The 25,577-nt window shown below is 42.0% G+C and overlaps 1 protein-coding gene across 2 annotated transcripts in view; it reads right to left on the minus strand.

Annotated features, from left to right (window-relative positions):
* Positions 1–25,577, minus strand: part of DENND1A (DENN domain containing 1A) — a 493,337-nt gene that overhangs the window by 47,107 nt on the left and 420,653 nt on the right. For both annotated transcript variants that reach the window (XM_029062896.2, XM_029062894.2), the window contains exons 18-19: positions 25,438–25,494; positions 18,659–18,787 (exon numbers count right to left, since the gene is read on the minus strand). In XM_029062896.2, coding sequence (XP_028918729.1) covers positions 18,659–18,787; positions 25,438–25,494 — 186 coding nt within the window. The remainder of the gene's footprint in view (positions 1–18,658; positions 18,788–25,437; positions 25,495–25,577) is intronic.

Genomic DNA, 25,577 nt, shown 5'->3' on the forward strand with positions numbered 1-25,577 from the left:
TGATCACAAGCCCATTCTGCCAAAGGGTTTGACTAGTGGAGGAGTGGGGAGAGGGGACAGATCTTCCCAAGGTCTGTCTACAACTGAACATTTCCAGGGGGACTCTGCAACAGCATTAATCAGACCAACTGTCTGCTTTTGGAAAAGTGGTATGACCAGTAGTTTAGAGAAACAGTGTGGCCTAGTGGAAATAGCATGGGCCTGGGAGTCAGAGGACCTGGATTCTAATCCTGGCTCTGCCATTTGTCTGCGGTGTGATACTGGGCAAGTGATTTAACTTCTCTGTGCCTCAGTTACCTCATCTGTAAAATGGGGATTAAGACTGAGAGTCCCATGTGGGACATGGACTGTGTCCAACCTGATTATCTTGTAACAGCTACAGCACTTAGTATGGTGAGCTTAACATACACCATGAAAAAAAAAAGAACAGGTTTGGGAAAAGCAAAGCAGGCTCCTTACTCCCACAGTGAAAATTATATTCTGTGACAGTGTAATGAATTGAAATTCACAAACTAATAATAATAATAACGATTGTGGAATATGTTAAGCACTTACTATGTACCAAGCCCTATACTAAGCACTGGGGTAGACTTTGACCACCCCCACAAGGCAGGGACTATGTCTAATTCTCACCTGTGTATTTTCTTCCAGCGCTTAGTACAGTTTTCCGCACACAGTAAGCATTCAATAGATACTCTTACTACTTTTACCTCTAGTTCAAGAGCAAATCACAATCCTGAGCAATTTTTTTGAACCATCCTTGTGCATTTTTTCTCTGAGGGATTCCAGGACAGAAAGATATTTTCAGGGCATGCCTCCAAAGTTACATATATTCTTCTCCAATGCTGACAAAGGTAATATTTTGTAGTGGAAGTGGTTAATTCATGGTGGCATTTGTAATCGGAAGGCTTGTCGGGAACATTGATTACTTCCCAGGCAACTAGCTCTGCTGTCAGGAAACTCCCTGTACAGAGCAGAAAGCGAAGAGGAACCTGCTACAGAGGGGCCCAGGGACCTGGTTAACTACTTTGGGTGAAGAGCTGGGACTGGAGGTGGTGGGGAGGAGGACTATTTCATTTCCAATCAAATGCAGATCGAGCATTTTGAATCTAAATGATTAACTCCCATTATGGTTGTCTGGCAGCTGCTACCTAAGCAGGAGCAGGTCAATCTCCTGATGTAGTTGCAGGGATGCTTGTCTCCTTGCAAAGGGAAGAATGACAGATACTTATCTGCTGAACACACGGCCGGTCACCTGGAAAAACACGGAAGGTGTCCGGGAACACTCAGGGAATTGGCTGCTCCCTGGAGGGAAAAAAATGTGCCAACTGAGTGCTAGGAAAGGGGTTTACAGATGTTTAGGGAGATCTCTGCCAGATGTTTGTTGTAATGGTTCTATTGATGACATCCAAAGGGCAGAGAAAGGGAGAGCAGCCCAGGCATCCCTCCCTGGGGTTTGGAGTCATCTCTCTCTCGATCTCTCTGTCTCTCTCTCAGATACCAATGTCGTCTTCTCCTTGGGCCACTCTTAACTCCAATGTCTGCCACCCCAGCGTTTGTGCTCACAGTTGCACACAGTTAAATATGCTTGCTTCTCCCTAGGCAGTCTGTCGGATTGAGGGTTGAACCTGGTTTGCTAGTCCTTCACTTAGTGTGAGGTCCAGAAAAAAGTAACACCCAAAAAAAACCCCAAAAGCTCAACTGAAAGGTGTATGTTCTTTCCCTGGGATAACGGCTTTGTCTCCTTCACCCAGCCCAGAGCTGGCTATATTGAATAAGCCATCTATATTTCTATTCAACAGAGTTGGCTATATTGAATAATTATATTTGGCCAGCAGTGAGGCAGATTCCAAAGGAATGACTGGCAGCCCGAGATAAACCCCTCTTGGTTTGTCCTGTACTCAAATAGAATAATTTGTTTGTGTCAACGAGGAGCAAATTGCCCCTAAGGAGAACAAGGACCAAGGGAGGGTGAGAAGGGAAGAGACCAACTTTCTGACCAGGGACCTTGAACCAATGCATAGTTTTTTCAAATACGCAAAGAACTTTTAAAATTCCATATGAAAGTTAAAATTGATGGGAGGTTTACATGTAATATACTTGAAGTTTTCCTCAGCATGAACCCCCCCGTCCCCCCCCCCAGTTAAAAGCAGGCAGGTTTATTCAATAGAGTTTTTCTACCCCCATGTGCAACTGAAGGATAGAGAAACAGGTTTGTTTTTTTTTAATTCCTGGACCTCTGAAATATATTTCTATCCATGTGTGAAAGTCTACCTATCCACCACCTCACCAGAGTTTAAAATCCCAGCTAATAGGTTAACAACTGTTTTTCTTCAGCTTCAAATGAAGAATATCAGAAAGCTGGGGGAATATGCAGCTCTCCAATTTGTACTGACTGCACACGGCTACCTGCAATGTGTGTTTGACAGGACTGACATTTTGTACCGCTGTGAGATGGGAAAACGTGTGACATTTTTATTCATGGTGGCGTACGCCCTTGTAATGATCAGCCCTGGTCGATGTGCTTACTGCAGCAGCCCCTGAGCCCTCGGAGAACAAACAAGAACCGAAGGTGCCAGCAGTTCGACTGCCTTATTAAACACCACCAGGATCCTAACGAAGAGCAACTGCTGGAAAATCTCACTGTCAAATCCTCAAGGACATTGTCAGCGCATAGCTAACTGCATATATTTTTCATTTAAAATACTGGAATCCAGCAATGTGGCATTAAAAAGAAAGGGGGGGGGTTGCTGAGAGGGGAGGGAGAGAAAAAGGTTCACCATTCCTCCTGGCCATTTTGTCAGCTTCCTACGGGCTATCGAAGGTCTGCATCCTGTTACTGAACTCCAGGAGGATATCAGAGACTCTTCGGTCTAAAATGGGAGACTGGTGAAATCCCAATTCTTCGTTTTTTTTTTTTTTCGGGGTTCGGGGGGGCAAGGCATATTAAGAGAACAAGCTGCTCATTAAGGGCTTCTAAATGTAAACCTGAATGACTGGGAAATAGGATTTTTGCCCATCCATGTTCCTGCAGGAGAAAACCAAGACATTTCTGGAACAGTTTCATCCTGTCCAATCTAATCATCCTCTTGCCTGAAAGGCAGATCCTAAAAGACCTGTAGGAACAAAAATACACACACACACACATACACACTCCTCCCCTCCAAACTGTGGATCTCCCAAGTTAGAAAACTCTTGTACTGGGGAGCCCACCTACTTTTTCACAACATGCCTTAACTCAGAGGCCCAAGGCTGGATTCTTATGAACACCTGCCTGCATGGCATGATCAGTTCCTGAAAACTTATCTTTTCAGGGCTGGTATACACTGACAGACAAAGAAATCCATTCAAAAGACCCTTGGTACTTTTCTCAGGTTGTCAATCTAGGTGATTTGGTTATTGCTTTACCGAGATTTACTTATTTTATAAATATGTATTATTTATAAAGTGTATTTCTGTTTCCATGCTGTAGCACCGATAGAGCAAGACATACTCTGCTATTTATTTATGGGCTCCTCGGTGTAATAGACCTAACTAGGCTCCTTTTCACAGGAATGTTATGGTTGCTATGGCTTTTCACAAAGCCCTAGGAGGTCTGCTAAACAACTGTGCTTCCTCCATACATCAAGGACCAAGTGTTGTGCTTTTGGCTTATTATATGTGCACTGAACATAAAGTTGGTTTTGCATAGTACTATCGATCATCCTTTGATGAAATGATCCAGAACGCCAAAAAGTTGGCAAACCCATATACCGTGTACTTATTATTCTGTGAGCTTGGACTACAGGAGGAAGTGAGCTATGAGCCCATAGAATGGTTACAGGACCCAAAGAGAGTGTAAATGGCTTGGTGTTCGTTAGACAACTTTGGCCCCAGGACACATGCAAGGTAATAACCCTGGGCATGCCCTGAACATCCCACAGAGAGAGACACACACTTGTCAAAAGGAACTAAGCTACATCTCTGGCTGGTATGCATTTTCCCTAGAGCAAATCTCTCACATTGGCAAAGATTCATTCCCCCATTGCCTCCCGCAGTAGCTTAATGTATTTTTGGGCCCCCTCCACTTTTTTATTCCTGAGGGGAGAACAATTTCTCTGAATCCATCTCTTTTCCAACTTTCAGATAAGCTTCTAGATTTCCCTAAAGAGGCTGGCACAACAGAGAGAAAAGGATTGCTTGATTAAATAGGGAATTCAAAGGATACTTTACTACATCAGGGCAGTGTTCAAAACTGGAAAGTATATTGTTATCAATTAGAGCATAAACTCTGTGTGTTTTGGTCCTGCTGTACTCTCCCAGGTGTTTAGTACAGTGCTCGACACTCAGGAAGTACTCAGTACATATCATTGAATAATGAACTGAATTGAAAGCTGGTGTCTTTAGGAAATGTCAGAGGTCGCTGGGGATTGAAGAGAAGAACACAACTGGACAAGGAAGAAACTGCTCTATAATGTGGCTAGCTAGAGCAACACTACTTCCTCTTCCCTTGCTTTCTGAAGGAGACCACCTTCCCCTAATTTTCTGCTTGTTCTGGGCATCCAGAATTTCACAGTCTAATTCCTCATCTTGCCCTCTTCATTTTAATGTGTTCTGGGAAGCTGTGGGCCAAGGTTCACCCAATCTTGGTGAAATAGCTCATTCTCTACCGAACCATCCTGCTGGAAAAACTCATCCTTTGCCAAACCAAAATGGGTAAATTACAATCCTTGTGAGGCCAGGAGGAGGCACGGTACTGCAGAGCTCCCTGAAAGTTACTCTCACAATGGGATGGCTTGTGTTATCAATCTATTGAGCTATTTCTGAAATTCACTTCATATTGCTTCTTTAAATATTAAGCAGCAGCAACCTGGCTAGTGGATACAGCTCGGGCCAAGGAGTCAGAAGGACCTGGGTCTAATCCCAGCTCCACCACTTGTCTGCTGTGTGACCTTGGGCAAGATACTTCACTTCTCTATGCCTCAGTTACTTCATCTGTAAAATGGAAATTAAGAATGGAAATTAAGACTGTGAGCCCTATTTGTGACAGGGATCGGGTCCAACCTGATTAGTGTGTATGTACCCCAGCACTTAGTAGAGTGCCTGGCACATAGAAGGCATTTACCAAATATAGTGCCTGGCATATAGCAGGCATTTAACAAATACCTTAAAAAACCTAATCCCTCATTATTTGCATTTTAAGATAATACAGTACAAGGACCCTTGGAAGAAGCTTGTTTTATCTGCTCTTCAATTGCAATTTTAATATTATGTCTTGGAAGGCAAATGAAATTTACAGAAATATTACAAAAGACCTTGAAGAGCATGAGCAAATTGATGATAAATTATATTATCTTGATTCATTATTATTATTATGGTATTTGCTAAGCATGTACTTTGTACCAAGAACTGCTCTAAGAACTGTACTCTCCTGAGTGCTTAGAACAGTGCTCTACACATAGTGGGTATTCAATAAATACCACTGATTGATTGGGTTAGATAAAAGTTAATCAGGTTGGCCATAGCCCCTGTCCCAAATGGGGTTCACAGTCTTGAGTAGGAGAGAGAACAGATACTGAATCCCCATTTTACAGATAAGGAAACTGAGGCATAGTGAAGTTAAGTGACTTGCCCAAGGCAGAGCCAGGATTAGATACAGATCCTCTGACATACAGGCTCATGCTCTGTCTACTAGGCCACAGTGCTCCTCACATAGTAAAGATATGACTGTATTCCTACTAGTCTTGTTCTTCCTCAAACTCCCATGACTTGTAAATAGTTTTTGGCTACCTTTTCTCTGTCTTTCCTGTATTAGATTGTAAACTCTTTGAGGTCAGGGAACATATATCTTACTTCTACCACATTCTCTCTAGCCTTCAGTCCAGGATTCATGAGCCCCGCGGCCAACATCATATCTAATTGCGGCAAGGAACTCAATTCAAACCAGTGTTGTGCACAGTACTGCCTAAAGTTACATGGGCCTCCACAGCCCCTGGTTACATGGGCTGCCGTGGCCCCTAGCTCCAGGGCCCCAGGCCACACAGGCCTCTGTGGCCCCTAGCCACATGAACCTCCATTGCCCCAGCCATACAGGGCTCCGTGGTCCCTGACCACATGGACCTCCATAGCTCCTAGCCATTTAGACCTCCCGTGGCTCATAAGCGCAGCCAGATCAAGGCCGTTTTCCCCCAGCTTGGTGCCAGGTACGGTATCTAGTGCCAACTCTCTCCCAGCAGGATTGTGTCTCATGAAGCACTGCGCCTCAGTTTCCCATTGTAGCCCCACCCTTCCCTGTACATAGTAAGCGCTCAATAAATTCCATTGATTGATTTGATTTTTAGCCCCGACCATATTATTATTATAATTATTATATCTGTTAGGTGCTTACTGTGTATCAATCAGTGTTCCAAGTGCTATTGTTCATACATGTTGATCAGATCAGACTTAGTCCCTATCCCTCATGGGGCTCCTAGTCTAAATAGGAGGGAGGACTTATATTGAATCCGCATTTTACAAATGAAGAAACTGAGGCCCAGAGGAGTTGTGAGTTACCCAAGGTCACACAGCAGGCACCTGGCAGAGCTGGAATTAGAACCCAGGGCCTTTGACTTCCAGACTTGCGGTCTTTCCACTAGGCCATGACGGACCCACGGGACACCGATGGAGACAAAAGCTGTCAGTGCTGTTCTGCGGCTCTTCTCCTCTCTTGTCCCTGTCTTATTCTGGCTGGGGCTGGGGTTGGAGGGGCTGGGGTTGGAAGGCCCCGGGTGACCCAGTGGAAAGACTGGAAAGAAATAGCTGTGCCAGCAGCAGCAGCAGCAACTGTTGCTCTATTAATTTTGGTATTTATTAAGCACTTAAAATGCACCAAGCCCTGAACTAAATGCTGCGGTGGATACAAGATAATCAGGTCCCACATGAGGCTCACAGTCTAAGGAGGAGGGAGAACAGGCATTGAATCTCCACTTTGAAAATGGGGGAACTGAGACCCAGAGCAGTTAAGTGAATTGACCAAGGTCACACAGCAGATAGTGGTGGAGCCGGGGTTAAAACCCAGGTCCTCTGACTCCCAGACCTGTATTCTTACCACTAGGGCAAGTTGTTTCTCAGCTTGGTTGCTATAAACCAAGTTAAAAAAAAATGGAGCATGGTGGTAGCGTGGAGCATGGAAGAGGCCTTCCCCAATTAAGCTTCTCCTTTTCCTTCTCCTGCTCCCTTCTGTGTTGCCGTTGCACTTGGATCTGCACCCATTATGCACAACTCCCTCAGGACCACAGCACTTATGCATATATCCATAATTTATTTATATTAATATCTGCCTCCCCTTGTAGACTGTAAGCTCCTTGTGGATAGGGAACATGTCTAGCAACTCTGTTATATTGTGCTTTCCCAAAAGTGTGGTACAATGCTCTGCATTCTGTAAACACTCAATAAATATGACTAATTGATTGATATGGGAGGAGGAGGCTGAGTTCAGGGAGCAGGGAGCAAGAAAGCCCCGACGACTAGGAGAGAGGAATAAATGAAGGGAGGAGGAAGGCAGGCGTACTTTTTACTTATCCGTAGGGCTCCGTCATCATATTGGACAGGTTCTGGTACAGAACCTAATACACTGCACGTAAGTCTATTGGGAAAACATCCTCCACACAATAAAGCAATTCACCTGGCTCTATACTTTATTCAGGTCAAATAGTCAGTATGAGTCCTGAGGTAGAAATACAAGTGACACTGGGTAACAAACACTAGTCTCTATTACCAGGGATTTATGGTCATCTCCGCAAATCTCCCCTGCTTATACAAACTCCCGTGATACTGGCTCATGTCCCTGTCTCATCAGACCTACCTTTCTTTTAAGAGGGTGAGTGACTGAGCTGAATGAAAATCCATAAGGAATATCTTGCCCCACATCTGACAGCTAGCATTATGAACTACCTTTACCGAGCCATCCATACCTTCTGATATATTTGTACCTAAAAACTAACTTCACAGTTTAACTCATCCTAAGCGATCCCAGCAGTTTCTGAAAATCTGAAAACACTGGCAAGCAATAATCAAGTTCAGAGAAATCAATCGATCATCTTTATTGAGAGGCTACTAGGTGCCGAGTCCTATTCCAAGCACCTGGGGGAGTCTGATAGAATAGAGTTGGTAGACAAGGAGCTTAGGGTCAAGAGGAGGAACTATTGAGTAGATGGAATATTCCACTGAGCAACTAATTCACCTCCTACTGGTGCTTTCTGACTCGGTGAGAATTAACTATTAGCAACCAAGGTAATGGGAACAGCATATCCCTTCCATTTCTGAAGACCCCACATCTGCAGTATATTGATTCTTTAGGGATGTAATTCATATTCACCATTTCAAGATCTTTTCCCCCTTCCCTACAATGATAAAACTCCCCTAGTCAATGTTGGCACAGATCTTCTAAACTGAGAAGAAGCCCTGAATCTGACCCCTTTAATTTAACCTTGCTGCTCTTGATATTTTCTTCGCAGGTAGTGGTGGTGGGAGCTGTTCTAGGACAAGTGCCAAATGAGTCTCTACTTCCACTTGACTGACCCCTTGGTAGTAATGACCTGTAACGCTCCTAAACTGAAAGAAATCCGAGATAATCACAAAGACCGTCAATCACTATAGCCTCAAATCATCATCGGGAGATGTTCCTCATCTTACACAATCCACCCACTTCCTCAGCTCCTGGAACCAAGGCCCGGATGGGAAGAACGCCTCAAGGGAGGCCTCCTAGCAAGTTCTGGCTCTCATGGCCGACCCCAGCAATGACGTCAGCAACAATGAAGCCAGCAGCAGTATTGTTCCCACTCTCCTATTGCATTAGGATAGCCCCTGGAACACCAAAGTAGTAAGACATTTATTAAGTGCTTACTGGGCACAGCACAGTTTGCTAAAGTGTTGGGAGAGACTACACATGTGGGAATTAGACATGTCCCTTGTCTTTTGGAGGGGGGTGCTGAAGGGACTCAAATTCTAAGAGTATGAGTGGGAAAAAGAGACCATAGCTACTAGCCTCTGGTGGCATTTGGGTTTACAGGTTCTGATTCAGCTCAATCAATCAAAGGCATTTATTTAGCACAGTGTGCAGGGCTCTATTACAGTGCATGGGTGAGCACAAGATCATAAAGTTGGCAGAAATATTCCTGCCCACAAGAAGAAGTCTAAAAGGGGAGACAGACATTAAAATACATTACGGATATGTACCTAAGTGCTGCGAAGCTCAGGGTGAATATCAAATGCATAGATGGCACAGGAGGGAGAGGGAGTTGGGGAAAAGAAGGCTTAATTGGGGAAGACCTCCTGGAGGAGGTGTGATTTTAATGAGGCTTTGAAGGTGGGGAGAGTGGTGGTCTCTACAACATGAAAGGGGAGGCAATTCCAGGCCAGAGGGTGGTTATAGGCAAAGGGATTTGTGGCAAATTAGAAGAGAGTAGGTTGGCATATGGGAGCGAAGTGCAAGGGCTGGATTGAAGTAGGAAAATAACGAGGTAATATAGGAAGGGGCAAGATGGTAAGAAGTTGCTGTTTGATGCAGAGGAGGATGGGCAATGGCTGGAGATTCTTGAGGAGTGGAGAGAAAATGGTCTGGGCAGTAGAGTGAAGTAAGGACTGGAATGGGGAGAGACAGGAGGCTGAAAGAACAGCAGGGAGGAGGCTGATGCAGTCTTCAATGCAAGTTATGGTAAGTTAACAGCAGTTTGTATGAAGATGGAAAGGTAGATTTTACCCATGCTGTGAAGGTAGAACTGACACGATTCAGTGAAAGATTGAATATGTGGATGGGGTGAAAGAGATGAGTTAAGGATGATGCCAAGGTAACAGGCTTGTGAGACAGGGAGGATCATCGTAATGTCTACGGTTATGGTAGAGACAAGGGGATAGGGTTTGGGTGGGGAGATGAGGAGTTCTATTTTATATATGAGTTGGAAGGTCCACAGGAGATTTTTGGAGAGGCTGGGGCATATTTTAGTCTCCTCTGACATCCTGTTCAGGTTATTCCATGACCAGAGAAGGAACGGAGTCCATTAATGAGGGCAAGAGAGGCAGAAGCCAGGAGTTTGGTTGGATGAGCATTTGCTCGTGGATTTCCCCTGCCCCTAAGCAATTCCCATTTCCCAAGGGAAATTTCTGGGGCTCAGCTTGTGGGCAGGGAATGTGTCTGTGATATTGTTATACTGTACTCTTCCAAATGATTAGTAAAGTGCTCTGCACATTGTAAGCGCTCAGTAAATACAACTGCTTGACTGACTATAACAAACACCCTGAAAAATTTGGGGTTTTAATCATATCATCACAGCTATCACACAGGGAAAGTAGATTGCATCGTGACTCCCAACCCTATTGGAGAGTGCAAATAAGGAGGGTTTAATGTGGGGTGCTGAAGGAAGGAATTGTTTAAAGCACGATAGGAAGGACACAACTCCTCAATACAGACACCATGTTGAGATGGAGCAGGGGAGTTCTTCTGTGGTTCTGATGGGTGGGTGAGGTAACTCGTCAAGCTGGTGAAATGTGGGTCAGGACATGAACAGCTCTATCAGGAACTGCTGAGGATTTATTTAACTGACAATTAAGCTTCAAACAGCTCCTCCTTTCTTTTGAGTTAAACGGAAACCAATACCAATTCACCTAACTCTGGCTGCCTGGAGACTGACTCAACGCTCTGAGTATGAAGCATCTGGCATCAGATAAATATCAATCTTGTTTGGAATTACAGCAAGTCAGATGAAATGTTTAATTAGCATCTTTGCTCACACAGTACTTCAAGGAACGACAGGGATTCCCTGCTTCAGGTATGTGCAGCTTGCACATTTCTGCCTTCTTCTGGGGGACAAGTGAAGAGAAGAGTTGTTTTTCGAAGGGAAAATAAATCGCAAGGGAAGGTTCTCTACATCAACCCTTTCTGAATCAACCTCCTATGGATTCAGACATGGGAATAGGTAATGATGGAGCAAGGGAAGAAAATAATAAATGATTAAAGTTCTCAGTCAGTTTGCGCTCTTCTACCTTTCTTTACTAATCTGCTACAGCCCAGCTCACACATTTCACTCCTTTAGCACCAGCTTACTCACTGTGCCTCCATCTCATCTATTTCACCACTGACCCCTTTCCCACATCCTCCCTCTAACCTGGAATTTCCTCCCGCTCCATATTTGCCAGACCACCATTCTCTCTACCTTCAAAGCCTTATTAAGGTCACATCTCCTCCAAGAGGCCTTTCCCTGTTTAGCCTTCATTTCCCCACCTCCCTCTCCCTTCTCCATCATCTATGCACTTGGATTTGTGATCTTTGGGCATTTGGTATTTGCCCCACCCTCAGCCTCACAGCACTTATATGTACAAATCTAGGTCAAATCAAGGTCAAATTGTGTGACCTTTAGCAGGTCATTTAACTTCTCTGATTCTCAGTTACTGCATCTGTAAAATGGGGATTAAGAATGTGAGCCCCATGTGGGACATGGACTGTGTCCAAACTAATTAACTTGCACCTAGCCCAGCACTTAGTACAGTGCCTGAAACATATTAAGTGCTTAACAGATACCGTTTAAAAAAAAAAAGAAGTCAAGGTGGAATATGTCCTTGGACCAGTTTGGGTGGCGGTAGGGCAAAAACAGAAAATTGAAAATTCCTCCACTAAATTGTAGGCACCTTGTGGGCAGGAATCTCATATGCCAACTCTACTGTGTTGTACTTTTTCAGTGTTCTGCACAGAGTAAGCACTCAATATGAATTATATCTCATAAGTTATTCATTTATATTAATGTCTGTCTCCCCTTCTAAACTGTGAGCTTGCTGTGGGCAGGGAATGTGGCTACCAACTCTGGTGCACAATCCCAAACACTCAGTACAGTCACAAGTTCGAATCCCGGCCCTGCCACTTGTCAGCTGTGTGACTGTGGGCAAGTCACAACTTCTCTGTGCCTCAGATACCTCATCTGTAAAATGGGGATTAAGACTGTGAGCCCCACGTGGGACAACCTGATTCCCCTGTGTATACCCCAGCACTTAGAACAGTGCTCTGCACATAGTAAGCGCTTAACAAATACCAACATTATTACAGTGATCTGCACACAGTAAGTGCTTGATAAATATCAATCAGTGGTACCACTGATTGATTGAGTTTTACCCCAGAGAACACATTTGACCTGAACAGTTCCTGCCATGAGGTGTGCAATGTCTAATTTTTCAGTTCACTGGTCAGGGCAGCTATTTGGGGCCAATTTGGGAGCAGATGATTCCCAATTTCCATAGATTTCTGGAATAATCCTGTAATTATTCAGCATAATTTAGAACCTGGCTGTGGTAAAGCTAATGGGATAAAGTTACCTGTTTTCTTTCATGTGTATTAACCAATCAATCAATGGTATATACTATGAGCTTACTATGTGCACAACTCTATATATTGCATTTATGGAATCAGTTCAGTCATAAACATGGAACTTTTCTTTAATTTATCTTTTCTCATCAGTTTTTTTAGAAGCCATAAAAATAGTCACAATATGAAATGGTAGTTGAATTCAATTTCTTTAATGACATGGCCCTAGCTAACGCATGAGGGGTATGGTTCTTTGACTAATAATGATAGTAATTAATTATCAATTAATCATATTAATTGACCGCTTACTGTTTCCAGAGCACTCTACTAAGCACTTGGGAGAGAACAACACAATATAACAGACACATTCCCTGCTCACAGTGAGCTTAGACCCTAGAGGGGGGAGAAAGATATTAATATAAATTACAAATACATACAAAGTCCTGTGGGGTTGGGTGAGGGGTGAATAGAGGGAGCAAGTCAGCGTGACGCAGATGGGGCTGAGAGTAAAGGAAATGAGGGCTTAGTCAGGGAAGGCCTCTTGGAAGAGATGTGCCTTCAATAAGACTTTGAATTTGGGGAGAGTAATTGTCTGCCAGATATGAAGAGGGAGGGCATTAAGGCCAGAGGCAGGATGTGGGCGAGCGGGTGTGAAACCACTAGAGGGATCTCATTTTTTTAGTCAAAGGCAAATACAAATATACCAATTAAAATGCTAAGCAAAATTTCAAATATGACTAACTTAAAGCTCAGACAGCAAAAGAAGTTACTCAAACCACCTACTAGTTCTGGGAGAGCCCAGCTTCATCTACTGGGTGTGCTGTTTTTTTGAGTTCAAAATAGGGAAAAGATGAAAGAACTTTCCTGGCACTGGCCTGAATTTCCCAGTAAACATGGCACCCAAGTATCTGGCTCTTAGGATGGAATGCCAGGATGATATGTCTGTACAAAAACTGAGACAATTAAGTGCCAACAGTGGGCTTTTATGTGGGAAGTAGCCAAATCAAGGGTAGTCCTAAATGTGTGAGATCCATTGTATTACTTTAGTTTGGCGTAACAGTTTCTCCGTGGGCGCTCCCTGTTGGCTTGTGGAACTACCCCCTCAATCGCTGAAAGAATACTCATTTAATTTTGGGAAAGGAAAGGAGGGCTTTCAACCCACACCCTCTGGAATTGATCTGACTGGAAAGCCAGACATTCATTTTTCTTCTGATTAATCAGTTAGGAAAAGTACAAAATGGAAGAGCCCTGAAGCCGTTTACCAAGATGCTCCCAGAGAGGTGGAGTGAGGGCACCCCATCCAATCTTAACCTCAGAGTTGGTAAGCCTAACGATAGGAGGTGAACTCTCTTACTGAGGCATGCCACTACTTAGGTGGCACGAGAACAGACTTAGATTCTGAAACCCAGGTACTGAGTAGGAGAGTCAGTCAATCACCTTAATTATCCCACAGGCAAAAAAAGAGGCGAACTTCCTACGTTGTCAGAGGGCTGGGATTTACTGAAGACTTTTATCCTGTTTCAGAGCAAGTGTTGGTGGTTTCCCACATCCCCCCAGTGTTCCTGAAGGTGTAAAGTGGGGTAACACTCCTAAGGGAAAGAAGAGGAAAGGAAAGCAGCATGGTCAAGTGGAAAGAGCTACAGGCCTGGAAGTCAGAGGATCTGAGTTCTATTTCCAGCTCTGACATCACCTTGATTCTATTTATTTGCTACTGTTTTAATGAGATGTTCTTCCCCTTGATTCTATTTACTGCTATTGTTCTTGTCTGTCTCCCCCGATTAGACTGTAAGCCCGTCAAAGGGCAGGAACTGTCTCTATCTGTTACCGATTTGTACACTCCAAGCGCTTAGTACAGTGCTCTGCACATAGTAAGTGCTCCATAAATACTATTGAATGAATGAATGAACTTTGGGCAAGTCACTCCTCAGTTTCTTCAACTGCAAAATGGGGATTCAGTACCTGCTGTCCTATTTACACTGTGAGCACTGTGTTGTCTAACCTGATTAACTTGCATCTAGCCCAGTGCTTAGTGGAGGGCCTGGCACATGGTAAGTGCTTAACAAATAACATTAAACAAACAAAAAAGCCCTGCACTAGTATAACACTGGTCTGTGGAATGGAAGAAGCAGCATGGCCTGTCACTTAACTTCTTAGGCACAAGCACAGGCCTGGGAATCAGACATCTGGGTTCTAATCCTGGCTCTGCTGCTTGCTTGCTGTGTGACCTTGAGCAAGTCACTTAACTTCTCTGGTCCTCAGTTACTTCATCTGTAAAATGGGAATTAAGTCTGTGAGCCCCATGTGGGACAGCGACTGTGTCCAAACTAATTAGCTTGCATCTAGCCCAGCACTTAGTACAGTGCTCTGCACATAGTTAAGTGCTCAATAACTACCACTGACTGACTGATTACATGAAACATATTAAGTGCTTAACAGATGTCATTAAAAAAAAAAGAAGTCAAGTTGGGATATGTACTTGGAGCAGTTTGGGTGGAGGTAGGGGAGAATTAGAAAATTCCTCCACTAAATTATAGGCACCTTGTGGGCAGGAATCTCATATACCAACTCTACTGTGTTGTATTTTTCCAAGTGCTTAGTACAGTGCTCTGCACACAGTAAGCACTAAATAAATACCACTAATCAATATAAAGAAAGAATCAATATGATTGGGTGACAAATTAAATGTTTTCCTTTTGAAGGTGAATATTGCAGAGGCTGTTGCAACTTGATTAGCTTTAGCTACCCCAGTGCTTAGTGCCTGGCACTATGCCTGGCACATAGTAAGCACTTAACAAATACCATTAAAAAGAAAAAAAAAGCCCTGGGACGAGAAGGTAGAAAACTCAGGCTTTCTGAAGGCAGGGCACACTGGGGGACTTCCCCGAACCACTGAATAATTTCTGTTCTTGGAAACCATAAGTCTGACCAAGGAGGATATTAGTAGTAGCAGATGAGAGAGAAGCAGCGTAGCTCAGTGGAAAGAGCCTGGGCTTCGGAGTCAGAGGTCATGGGTTCGACTCCCGGCTCTGCCACTTGTCAGCTGTGTGACTATGGGCAAGTCACTTAATTTCTCTGTGCCTCAGTTACCTCATCTGTAAAATGGGGATTAACTGTGAGCCTCACGTGGGACAACCTGATTACCCTGTATCTACCCCAGCGCTTAGAACAGTGCTCTGCACATAGTAAGCGCTTAACAAATACCATCATTATTATTATTAGTAGTAGGGGACAAAGCAGTGTCACACCATGCTGGCTGGTCTCGGATCTTGTGTTATCTCTTTTTCAAAATTCAAAGTAACTTTTGTTTCTAGAAACAACTAAATGAAAAAAATCCCAGGCACTCTTGTAACCTCCCTTTGGGAGAAGAATGTGGGGACATTCTCCACCATATAGATAAGTTCTTCGCTCTAAAAAGGGAAGCAACTGCAATAAAAAAGTGAGACCTCTGGGTCTTTTATGTGTCCTGTGTCAGACCCCGAGTTCCCCTATGCCCTCTGACATTATCACCCAGGAATAATAATAATGATAATTGTGGTATTTTTAAGGGCTTGATATATGCACTGCACTAAGTGCCAGGGTACAAACAGGATAATCAGGCCAGACACAGTCCCCATCCCACATGGAGCTCACAGTCTAAGTAGGATTTGGTCTGGTCTTCGAAGGAGTTTCAGGTGAATAAGGTGCAAACAAAGGGCAGGGACAGAGTCAGATCTAGAGCCCCAAAAGCTGTTTATTGTTGTATTGTACTCTCCCAAGCGCTTAGTACAGTGCTCTGCACACAGTAAACGCTCAATAAATATGATTGAATGAATGAAGAATAAAGGTTAGAGGCATCTCCAACTCCAGGACCAAACCACTAGCCTCAAATCTTAACCTCACTCCTCAGGGTAAGCGGTCTTTGCTTAGAGCTCCTCAGCCTAGAAATCGACCCAGGATATCTGGGCCCATTACTTGAGACATTCTCTGACCCTAATTAAGCAGCTGAATAGAACTTTGCTTTAAATGGAAGAGGCAAAGCCACGCATCACAAGTCCCCACTGCAAAATATAATAATATAATACAGTTAAACTAGTAGGCATGTGCAAACATGAGATTCTTTGGTATTTTTAAGTCAAACATCTCGGCGTTAAATATTTTGCTGTCCTATGGTATTTTTCCAGCCTTTATCATGACAATGTAGATTTAGTAAAAAGGCAAATAATAATGACGGTCCAAAAGAGACGGTGCTGGATGCATCCAGAAACGAACCTGCCATGGGGTTAAGGCATAAAGAGTTAAAATTCAGAGGGTTTTGCTGCTGTTCTAGCCCATCCCCCTTTAGCTAATCTGTCATGTAATGAAGAAAAGCACTAGGCACAGGACAGCTAGCTGCCGGCTCACTTACAGCAAGCTGATTAAGAATGTTCAACCAACAGCAGACTGCAGACCTTTCCAGCGAAAATAAATAGACTGTATGCAAATGTGTTTGTCACTTTGACAGCATGTCTCAATTAAGGCATCTTGTTGCTGTGGGTAGACTCTAGCGCTGCAGCTGTACAGGCGAGCCAACTGCATTACTGATACTAAGGGCTTGACCCTAATCCGCATGCATGCATTTTTAAAAATTCTACCTTCGCCACATACACTAGCATAATGCTAGCAGACATGTAAAGCAAGTGACAATGAGAAAAAAGCAGCTTTCATCCTCTTCAGTTTGCAGATCTGCAAAGGCATAAATAGCTCTTATTTCAACAGAGTTTTCGGGTGGCTTTTTAATTGTTTATTCCCTCCCCCACCACCTTATTCTACTTTAACTGCAAATGGCATTACAGCATTTCCACCTTATCACTGAAGTGGAAGGAAGCAAGCACATTTGCGCTTTTAAAATGGATCCTTTTTGATATTCCGAACCCCTCTTATTCCTTTTACTGCCCTTAAAAAAAGTATTGTGAATCTGGGAGCACAGAGAGCTGACGTCAAGACAAAAGGCAGAAACAAGATAGCCTTAAACTTGGCACTCCAGATCATTCTGAATCTTTTTGTTTGGGGGTGGGGAGGAGTTGATACCATTTTTTATGCAATGGAAGTAATTATTTTGTAAGTGAGACTTCCCCTCTTACTGATGCCATAAGAAAGGAGTTTTGATCTCTGAGAAAGAGAGAAGCTTAAAGTAATTTACAGGAACCATAAACAGATGGAATGGTTTTAGGTGAAAGTCAGCAAACTGCCTTCTTCATTAAGGCATTAAAATATTACAACATTCCTTTAAATCTAAAATCTGGAAGCTAAAATGACAGAGAAACTAAGGTACGGTGTGTGAATAATTTTAACTGACGGCCACTGGTTGAGAGGAGAACAATTCTACAATCTCTGTAAATTCATAATTTGAATGAATAACCCATGGCAACAATTTCCAATTCAAAACAAAAGAGAGTCTTTTCCCCTGTACCATCATAGAGCATTCATAAATTCTTAAAAGGGGCAATGAAGTTGCAAGTGACAAATTTTGTAAATTCACCTCAATTACCCATCCCTTAATAAATTAATGAAAATGAATCCTGTTCAAAGAATAAAAATTCAGCCAGAAAGCCTTTTTCAGGTAGTTTGAAAACCTGCTACATATTCTCCCATGCCAGTCTTGCTTTCCCTATTGGATTAGGATCCTGCATCTAATAAACATCATTTCATAGATTTCACATATTTTAATCATTAAATCATTCAATTTAGTGAGGAGTGGTTATATAAGAGCAGACATAAAACATCATTTGGAAAAACTGATAAAAACAATTTTCTTTCTTCATTAACCCAAATCAGACAAATGTACATTTTGCCAAATACTAAGAGAAATTTTAAAACATTTATTTTATAAATGAATTACTTGAATCATGTTTATTCTTTGGATCATTCTGCTAATATTGATATTTAGGGAGCACATAAACAAAGAACTTCTAATTGATTTTTTAAAGCCTTAGCTTGTTTCTTATTAGGGTAAGGAGTATACAAAAGCCTAAAATGCTAAAATGTTATCATGAGCTGGTAAGCAAAGAGAAGCACCTTAAATAGTATGCCCCAAAGTGCAGGGGGTGTGGCATTTAAAGAGTTTATACAACAATCAAAAGAGTTTACAAATTTATCTTGATGCTTCAGTACAAAAATAATCTTTGTGGGAAAATGTGCTTTAAAAATGGCTTTTGAAAGAAGGAAGCATTTATCTCCATTTAGAAAAACAAACAAACTTCACAGGAGTCATGTCATCAAATGACCATGAAAGGAATAGGAGAGGGAAATCAGAAAAAATGGTTTTAAAATGACAATCAGAATAAACATGGTGGTCAATTCATTACAAATTTAACCTAAACATGGTACACATACCTGCCCAAAGTGCACTGTGATTGGCCGTCTGTCTTCCCGAAGTTTGGGATCTTTCTTCTCCACCAACGGGGATGGTGCACTCTTTGGTAGCTCTTCTGGGGCTGGGGTACAGCCATTCTCAGCAATGTCCTATGTGGTGGTAAAAGAAGGATGTTATTGCGGGGAATGCACTTTAAAATAAGGGACAGGAGGGACGGACGCTAAGCATTCTGAAGTTAGGAACCTACATGAGTGAGGAAAAATAGCACAGTGCACAAAATGCATTCATAACTTTGGAGAGCTAATAAGATCCCCAGTTGATGGGTCTCAAGTGGAGGGAACTGAAGGCTCGTGCTCATTTGGTATACTCCCTTACACCCTCTCTGACACCCCAGAAATAGAAAAGAGCAGGGCCTAATTTGGGGGTTTTATGACTTTTGCATATTGGAGAGATTCTGAAAAGTATTTTCAATATTTGACTTAGGATTTCACATTCTCTTATAAAAACAACAAATAATTGGAGGTTGTAAAGGCCAAATACGTGCAACACTGGCTTGGAAAAATTCCTTTGGATAAGCCTCCCAGTGTTTAACGTGTATTATGTTTTAAATAGTTCAGTCTAACCCTATAGGCACCAGGAACAAAATGGCTTGCTAAAGTCATGAGCTTCCACTGGGTGGAATTAACTCCAAGTCCAAAACACAGGTTCCTAGTAGAAAGAGCACTGGATTAGAAGACAAGAGACCTACGTTCCTAATCCCAGCTCAGCTACTGGCCTATGTGATCTTGGGCACGTAACAACCTTTCTGTGCCTCAGTTACCTCGACTGTAAAATGGGGGATCATGTTAGCTCTGATATTTGAATTTTACCCCATCGTTTTACACAGTTCTTGGTATTTAGAAAGCTTTTAGTAAATATCATAACTTACTAATTGGCATTTGGGAACAAATTCATATATTTACTTTCAAACTATCAAAATGGACATCTATATGGTATGATATTGGCACACTCTCGGCTACTCACAGACACTTTCTTGGGAAACACCTGACAATTTTCCACTAAACAGAATTGTAGACCTATGCTTCAGAGTATAACAGCTACTTCGAAGGGTTGAGAGAAAAAGTGGGGAAAATGGGCATGTGAGGAGGGGTGGTTAAGAGAGGATGGGGAGGGGGAATAGCTTACATCTTCTAAAAGTTCTGCATTGGGGATGAATACAGAAAAGAAACATAGACACAAGGCCCTTAAAAAAATGGAAGTAGCCATCCACCTCTTGATCCATTTTCTGGGAAATATAGTCTGACTAGTCAAGAACTTAAACATCAAACATTTCTGCAGCGATGTTAAAAGAGACATCATTTTGTAAATCTAGTGACATACCTACATACCACAGTAGCTGTGCAAAGACAACCCAAGGCTGGCCTGGGACAGATTAGCTTTGATCATATGACCCTTGACATGCTCCCTCAAATTCCAATCTGTTGGAGGAGCAATAATGAGAGAATAAATAGACAGCCAATTATAAATGGTTCCTCTGTTCTCAGGGTGATGGGCATTGGTCAGGAGAAACGAAAAGGTGAATGGATTCTCTATGGGTCTATGCTCAACCCAAACAGAAACTAAAAGAGTTCTTCAGCTCCAGCTGGTGGAATGATGTTTCACTGGGAGGGGCACAAGGAAAAGGTGTGTGGGATGTGGGGGAAAGATGCTTACTTATTCTGTACAGAGTTACAAACCATTCTTCATGGCAAGATGGTCCCTAGTCTACGGACTCCAAATACTAAAATGACAAGCAGGAGAAATGACAGCAGGAGAAATGTACCTTTCCATCTAAAGATGCAGGAATGAAAAAACTCAAAGGCTTCATCTATAATGCAGGGGCAGGAAGCTGGGCCAGTAAATTTTTATTAACTGAAAACAAGAAGATGATGGAAAGGAAAAAGGACACAATACCTATATTTGGAAGAATTGGGTAAATGGGCATATTTAGTAATTATGACATTTGTAAAGCTATGTTCCAAGCACTGTTCTAAGCCCTGGGAGAGCCCTCCCCAAATATGCAACTTAGAATCAGGATAGAAGGAAAATAAAACTGCTTAAAAACAGAGGAGAACACTTTTACTGAGCCCCTGAGACTCTTCACAAGTTCAGTCAGTATTTCTTTCCCTCCTACTTAGACTGTGAGCCGCACATGGGAAGGGACTGTGTCCAATCTGAATATTTTTTTTTATCTACCCCACTGCTTAGAAAAGTGCTTGGCACATAGAAAGTGCTTAAGAGGTACCGTAATTATTACTTCTGCAAGAGTCTACTATCCTCACTCAGTGATGCCCACCAACAAACACCTTTCCTTAAATAAGAAAGCGAGCACATTTAGTAGTAGTTTGAAAAGATATAGGGTCATGTTAAATTTCCTTCATTAAGTTTACTTTGGGGCAAGGAGAATTTGGTCCACTAGCAGGACTGATCCCTCAGACAGCATACTTTGAAGGGGATGGATAAGAAAATGGCATGGAAGAATTCCTGTAAGTGAGCAGCACAAGGACATATTCACCTGAAGATTGGAATCTAAGCACCTGTCTTCCAAACAGCAGATTGGAATTTGGCCCAAAGAAGATGGAACAAGGGATAGTTTTGTCAAGAACTGGATAAAAAAATAGCCAGTACTACTCCTAGCACAGAATGCTGCCAGAAACCACTCTGACAAATTTCAGAGAACCCAGTTATTTTGCTGGGAACGCTCTGTTTCAGGATGGGCAAGCAGTGGTTATCTAGGTTTTCCTGAAAGTGGAAGGGGATAAAGTAATCATAGAATTTAGAAAAACTGCTAATAGCCTTTCTTAGATAAGTAAGCTTTCATGGTATAGGTGTAAAGCTCTGGAAATCTATTCCAACTTTCCACTGTGAGGTCACTTCTTTAAGGCAAAATACTCAGATTTATGTTAATAGGTTGCTTGGAGGTAACATGAGGTAATGTGCTTCTACTCAACCAAGGCATGTTCTTAAGTAAGGGACATCTGTCTGAGGTTACTCTGTCTTGGAAAACTCCAAATCGAATTATATATATATATATACATACACGCACACACATATACAAACAAATGGAAGTTGGTCATGAAGTTCAGAATCGAGGTATTCCCACATTTACAAACTGGCTATAGCCAGGGACGGCAAGAGAAATGCCACTCCAGAAGCATGAGATGGCAGAGGTGAAACTTTGAGAGGCTTCTCAGTGTCAACTAAATAGCCAAGGGCCATCCTCAAATCATGACTCACAGAGTTCTTCTTGTTTAATTTATGCATTTATCTCAAACATATGTAGCAGTATTCTTTTCTAATACCTACCAAAAGGAGAGTACTTAAAGAAAAACACAAATAAAAAAAGGAATAGTGACATCAAGATGCTAGGCTATGTAGGAATTCCCTGAATTGAGGCAGAGGCCCTGTTTTAATGTTTAGAAAAAGGAATTGACAGTAGTATGACAAGGTGTGAAAATGCTTGTTTTATCAGTATGCGCATGCGTGCGCACACACATACACACAGAGAAACCCCCATACTTCAGCCCCTCCCTCACTAAAATACCCAAACTGTAAACGCCTATCTAAAAGCAAAAATATTTGCTCAACAGAATTATGGATCTGCTACCTATTCTCTGAATGAAAACTGAATCACTACGCGATTCTTACTTAAATGAACATTATTTAGAAATTTTTAAAAAGGGCTATTTTATAAGAAACTGCTCAAAGGAAGGGAATTGAAACCGTTCCTTAAAATTCCCGTCAGTACCTAGCACAATATTTTGCACAAAGTATATTCCTAATCAATGGTGATGTTGATGGTGCTGATGATTGTGAAATAACATCACCCTAGAGCAGAAATTATTAGATGATTTCACATTTTTAGCATTCTACAGCCGAGGGGGAAAATGTATGTGGGGGTCAACAGTTTGTTTTTTTTTTTAAAGGGGGGTCGGCGGGAGGTTGTAATGTGCATGGTTCCTGCTGGGTTGAACTCTATGCCAACAGACATTCAAAGCTGCATGTGACTGTAACATCATGGAGTTACATAGGGGAACTAAATTTTCCCTCCTGAAAGTTGAGGCTGGTTTTCTTTGCATTTCTCCTGCCTAATTCTATGCAGTTTGGCTTCAAAAAAGGCCATGCAACAGTAGAACTTTTCCACCTTCCTCTAGTTAAGAAGAGAAATAAGTCTTTACTTCTTTTTTTTTATTGAAGAATAGCAGATATAAAATAAAACCACACCACTGTATCTGCTAACAATTATTTGCTATCAGTCATGAGGAACCTCTGAAAACTTCTATTTCTGCTGCTTTGAAATACTGTACCACAAATGAACAAGGAATGGAAACAGAGCAGCATTCAATCTCCACCATCATATTAAAGAAGGACCTTACACACACCAGGATGACCTCTCAATAGGTCAACCCCGCATTTCCCATTTGCAATTCAAACCCAAGGCTAGAGCTAGTCCAGGGGCAAAGTGGGCTCTTGATTATATTTAAGAGGTCATCATTGCTATGCAGAGTTGCAGGAGGCAGATCCTTAGCCTACTGCATTTTAAAATTGTATCATTGTTAGAAACAGCTTCTATTTCACAGTGGAAACCGAAGGGGAGATGTTAGGATGCGGTATGGCCTTATAAGACTCAAGGATGGGTTACCTGGCTGAAATTGGGAAGGAATTTTTTTCAGTGGCAGTAAGGTCAGACTGAGTAGAACCTTAAATTAGCCCAAGAAGAAAGTAGATAACCCTGAAGAAAATCCAAATTATGTACATATTGAACAACATTAGATTTTCAATTACACAAGAGCTCTACCACTAACAACTGCAAAATATCAAGTCTGCAGAAATCCGTAAAACCGAAGGGGGAAAAGCGAAAATTGAAAAGGGTGCACTAATGGATCTGTCAACAGTCCAACAGTGACAAGACACATTTCTATAAAATGTATGATGGTTAGTGAAACAGGTTTCACCATTTATGTCACCTGAAATCTACTGACGCTTTCTATAGAACATTATCTCTTGAAGCTACTCTTGAAAAGAATGGCAGGAGGGAGAGAGAAAAGGGAAAAAATAATCCTACTCCAAGGTCTATCTGAAAGAGGGAGAAGGGTGAACAGGGAGGGGAAGGGGAGCATAATGAAGATATTTCATAAAGAGATCTGGGGTATTTAAATGAGAGGTTTTTTTGATACTATTTTGAAAACCTTTGGGAGCAATGGTCTATAGTATGAAGAGAAGATTTTCAAGCCCAATGTATCGTTACATGAACTGGAAATCTACCATATAAGCTAATGAAATAGGGATCTTCTGCTCTGGTCAAAGGTATTCTGCTGAGTGGGGTTAGTGGGAGGGAGAGAAGGAATGGAATACAACATCTGTTATTTCTATATTATTTTAATATCAATGATCACCCAAGAGTTAACTGTCAAATCTAAAAAATTGTTTTAGATAGCATTTCTTTTTCCTATTTCATCTCTATGATCAAATTCACCCATGAGGACCAAGATATCCTTGAAATTTTAAATATCAAAATTAAGAACTATATTCCCCCACCTTGCCAGGAGGGCACCTAATGTCTGTGAGGAAAGGACCTATTTCCTTTTTACAACACAGGCTGTTCACTTTAGGAGAATGTAACTCAACCATTAAAGTTCAATCTCTGCTGAAGGAAAGAATGCTGGGGTTTAGTCAGAAAGGCCTATTCCTCCAATTAAAACAGGAAAATCAATTTATTTGACTGTTTCAAGTTATTTATAATTCTTTTCAACTGGTTTTCTTCTTAAAAAGTTAAGACGGACACAGGTCTCTCATGAATTGCAATACCACATAAATGTTTGGAATCTTTTGATGATGAGATATTAAAAAGCCAAAACATTAGTTTATATATTGGCTGTTGGGCCAATATATCATGTTTCTGATTTTTAAAAAATGCGCAAGTGTCCTTGCCTTGGGCTCAAAGCAACCAAATTAAAAGGAGACGACCAAAATCTTCCCTGTTTTTTGCCCATCCTTTGAACACCCATATGAGCATGTTTTTCAGACTAGGCAAACTGGGGCCCAAGAAATCACGACAGTGCCGATCCAAAGGATAATTGAAATATTAAAAAAAATAGTTCCACTTGCGTAATCACTTCATTAAGCTTTTAGGGCAGCCTATCTAGAGGAGTCCCACTCTCTTTATAACCAGAACTCATTTGGACCCTGACTCCCATTTCATCTTTTTAAAACTCACATCCCAGCCCCTCAAAGTCTTGATAATAAACAGCATTGTTCTCTGGTTAAATCCACAATAGGAAAGACATTGAGAGAAAAGACCGATGCCTAGTGCCTCGGCATTACACGTGTTAGCCATGTGCATGTTGGGAGCTCTCGAGTGATTTCCCCTGAGAGGGCCCTTGGACTATGTTACAATGAGCCATTTGGAGCAGAGTTCACTTGCACGAAGGGGTGTCGTTACCGTGGGTAAGATCAGCCAATTTCCGCAGACCCCTGTGATCCCTGGGCACAACGGGGCAGATGAGGGACAGACTTACGGTGCTAACTCTGAACTTCCTTGCCTTTATGGGTTTAAGCCAGAGTCTTAATGTTATTTGAAGACAGTTTTTTTGTCTGTGAATATTTAGAACAGTGTGAAAAATCCAGGACAGCTGGTAATGCATTTTGAAGTGTGCTAACAACACTGTATCAAACAGCTTTCTATTGATCACATAATGCTTTTTGTGGCTAAGCATTTCATACATGGTGCTTATACATTTTGAATAAGAACTTCAAGTACCTTTTGCTTCAAGCGGTTTTTCACTTCTTTTATTCCCATTTTTGCATGATCTTTTGCCTGCATGAAAAATTAATTTAAGTTAAAAATCCCTTTCTGTTTCCAGCAGTGACTGTGCTTGATTTCAGTCCATCATGAATCAC

This window comes from Ornithorhynchus anatinus, chromosome 4 (genome assembly GCF_004115215.2).
Source record: "Ornithorhynchus anatinus isolate Pmale09 chromosome 4, mOrnAna1.pri.v4, whole genome shotgun sequence".
Classification (NCBI taxonomy): Eukaryota; Metazoa; Chordata; class Mammalia; order Monotremata; family Ornithorhynchidae; genus Ornithorhynchus; species Ornithorhynchus anatinus.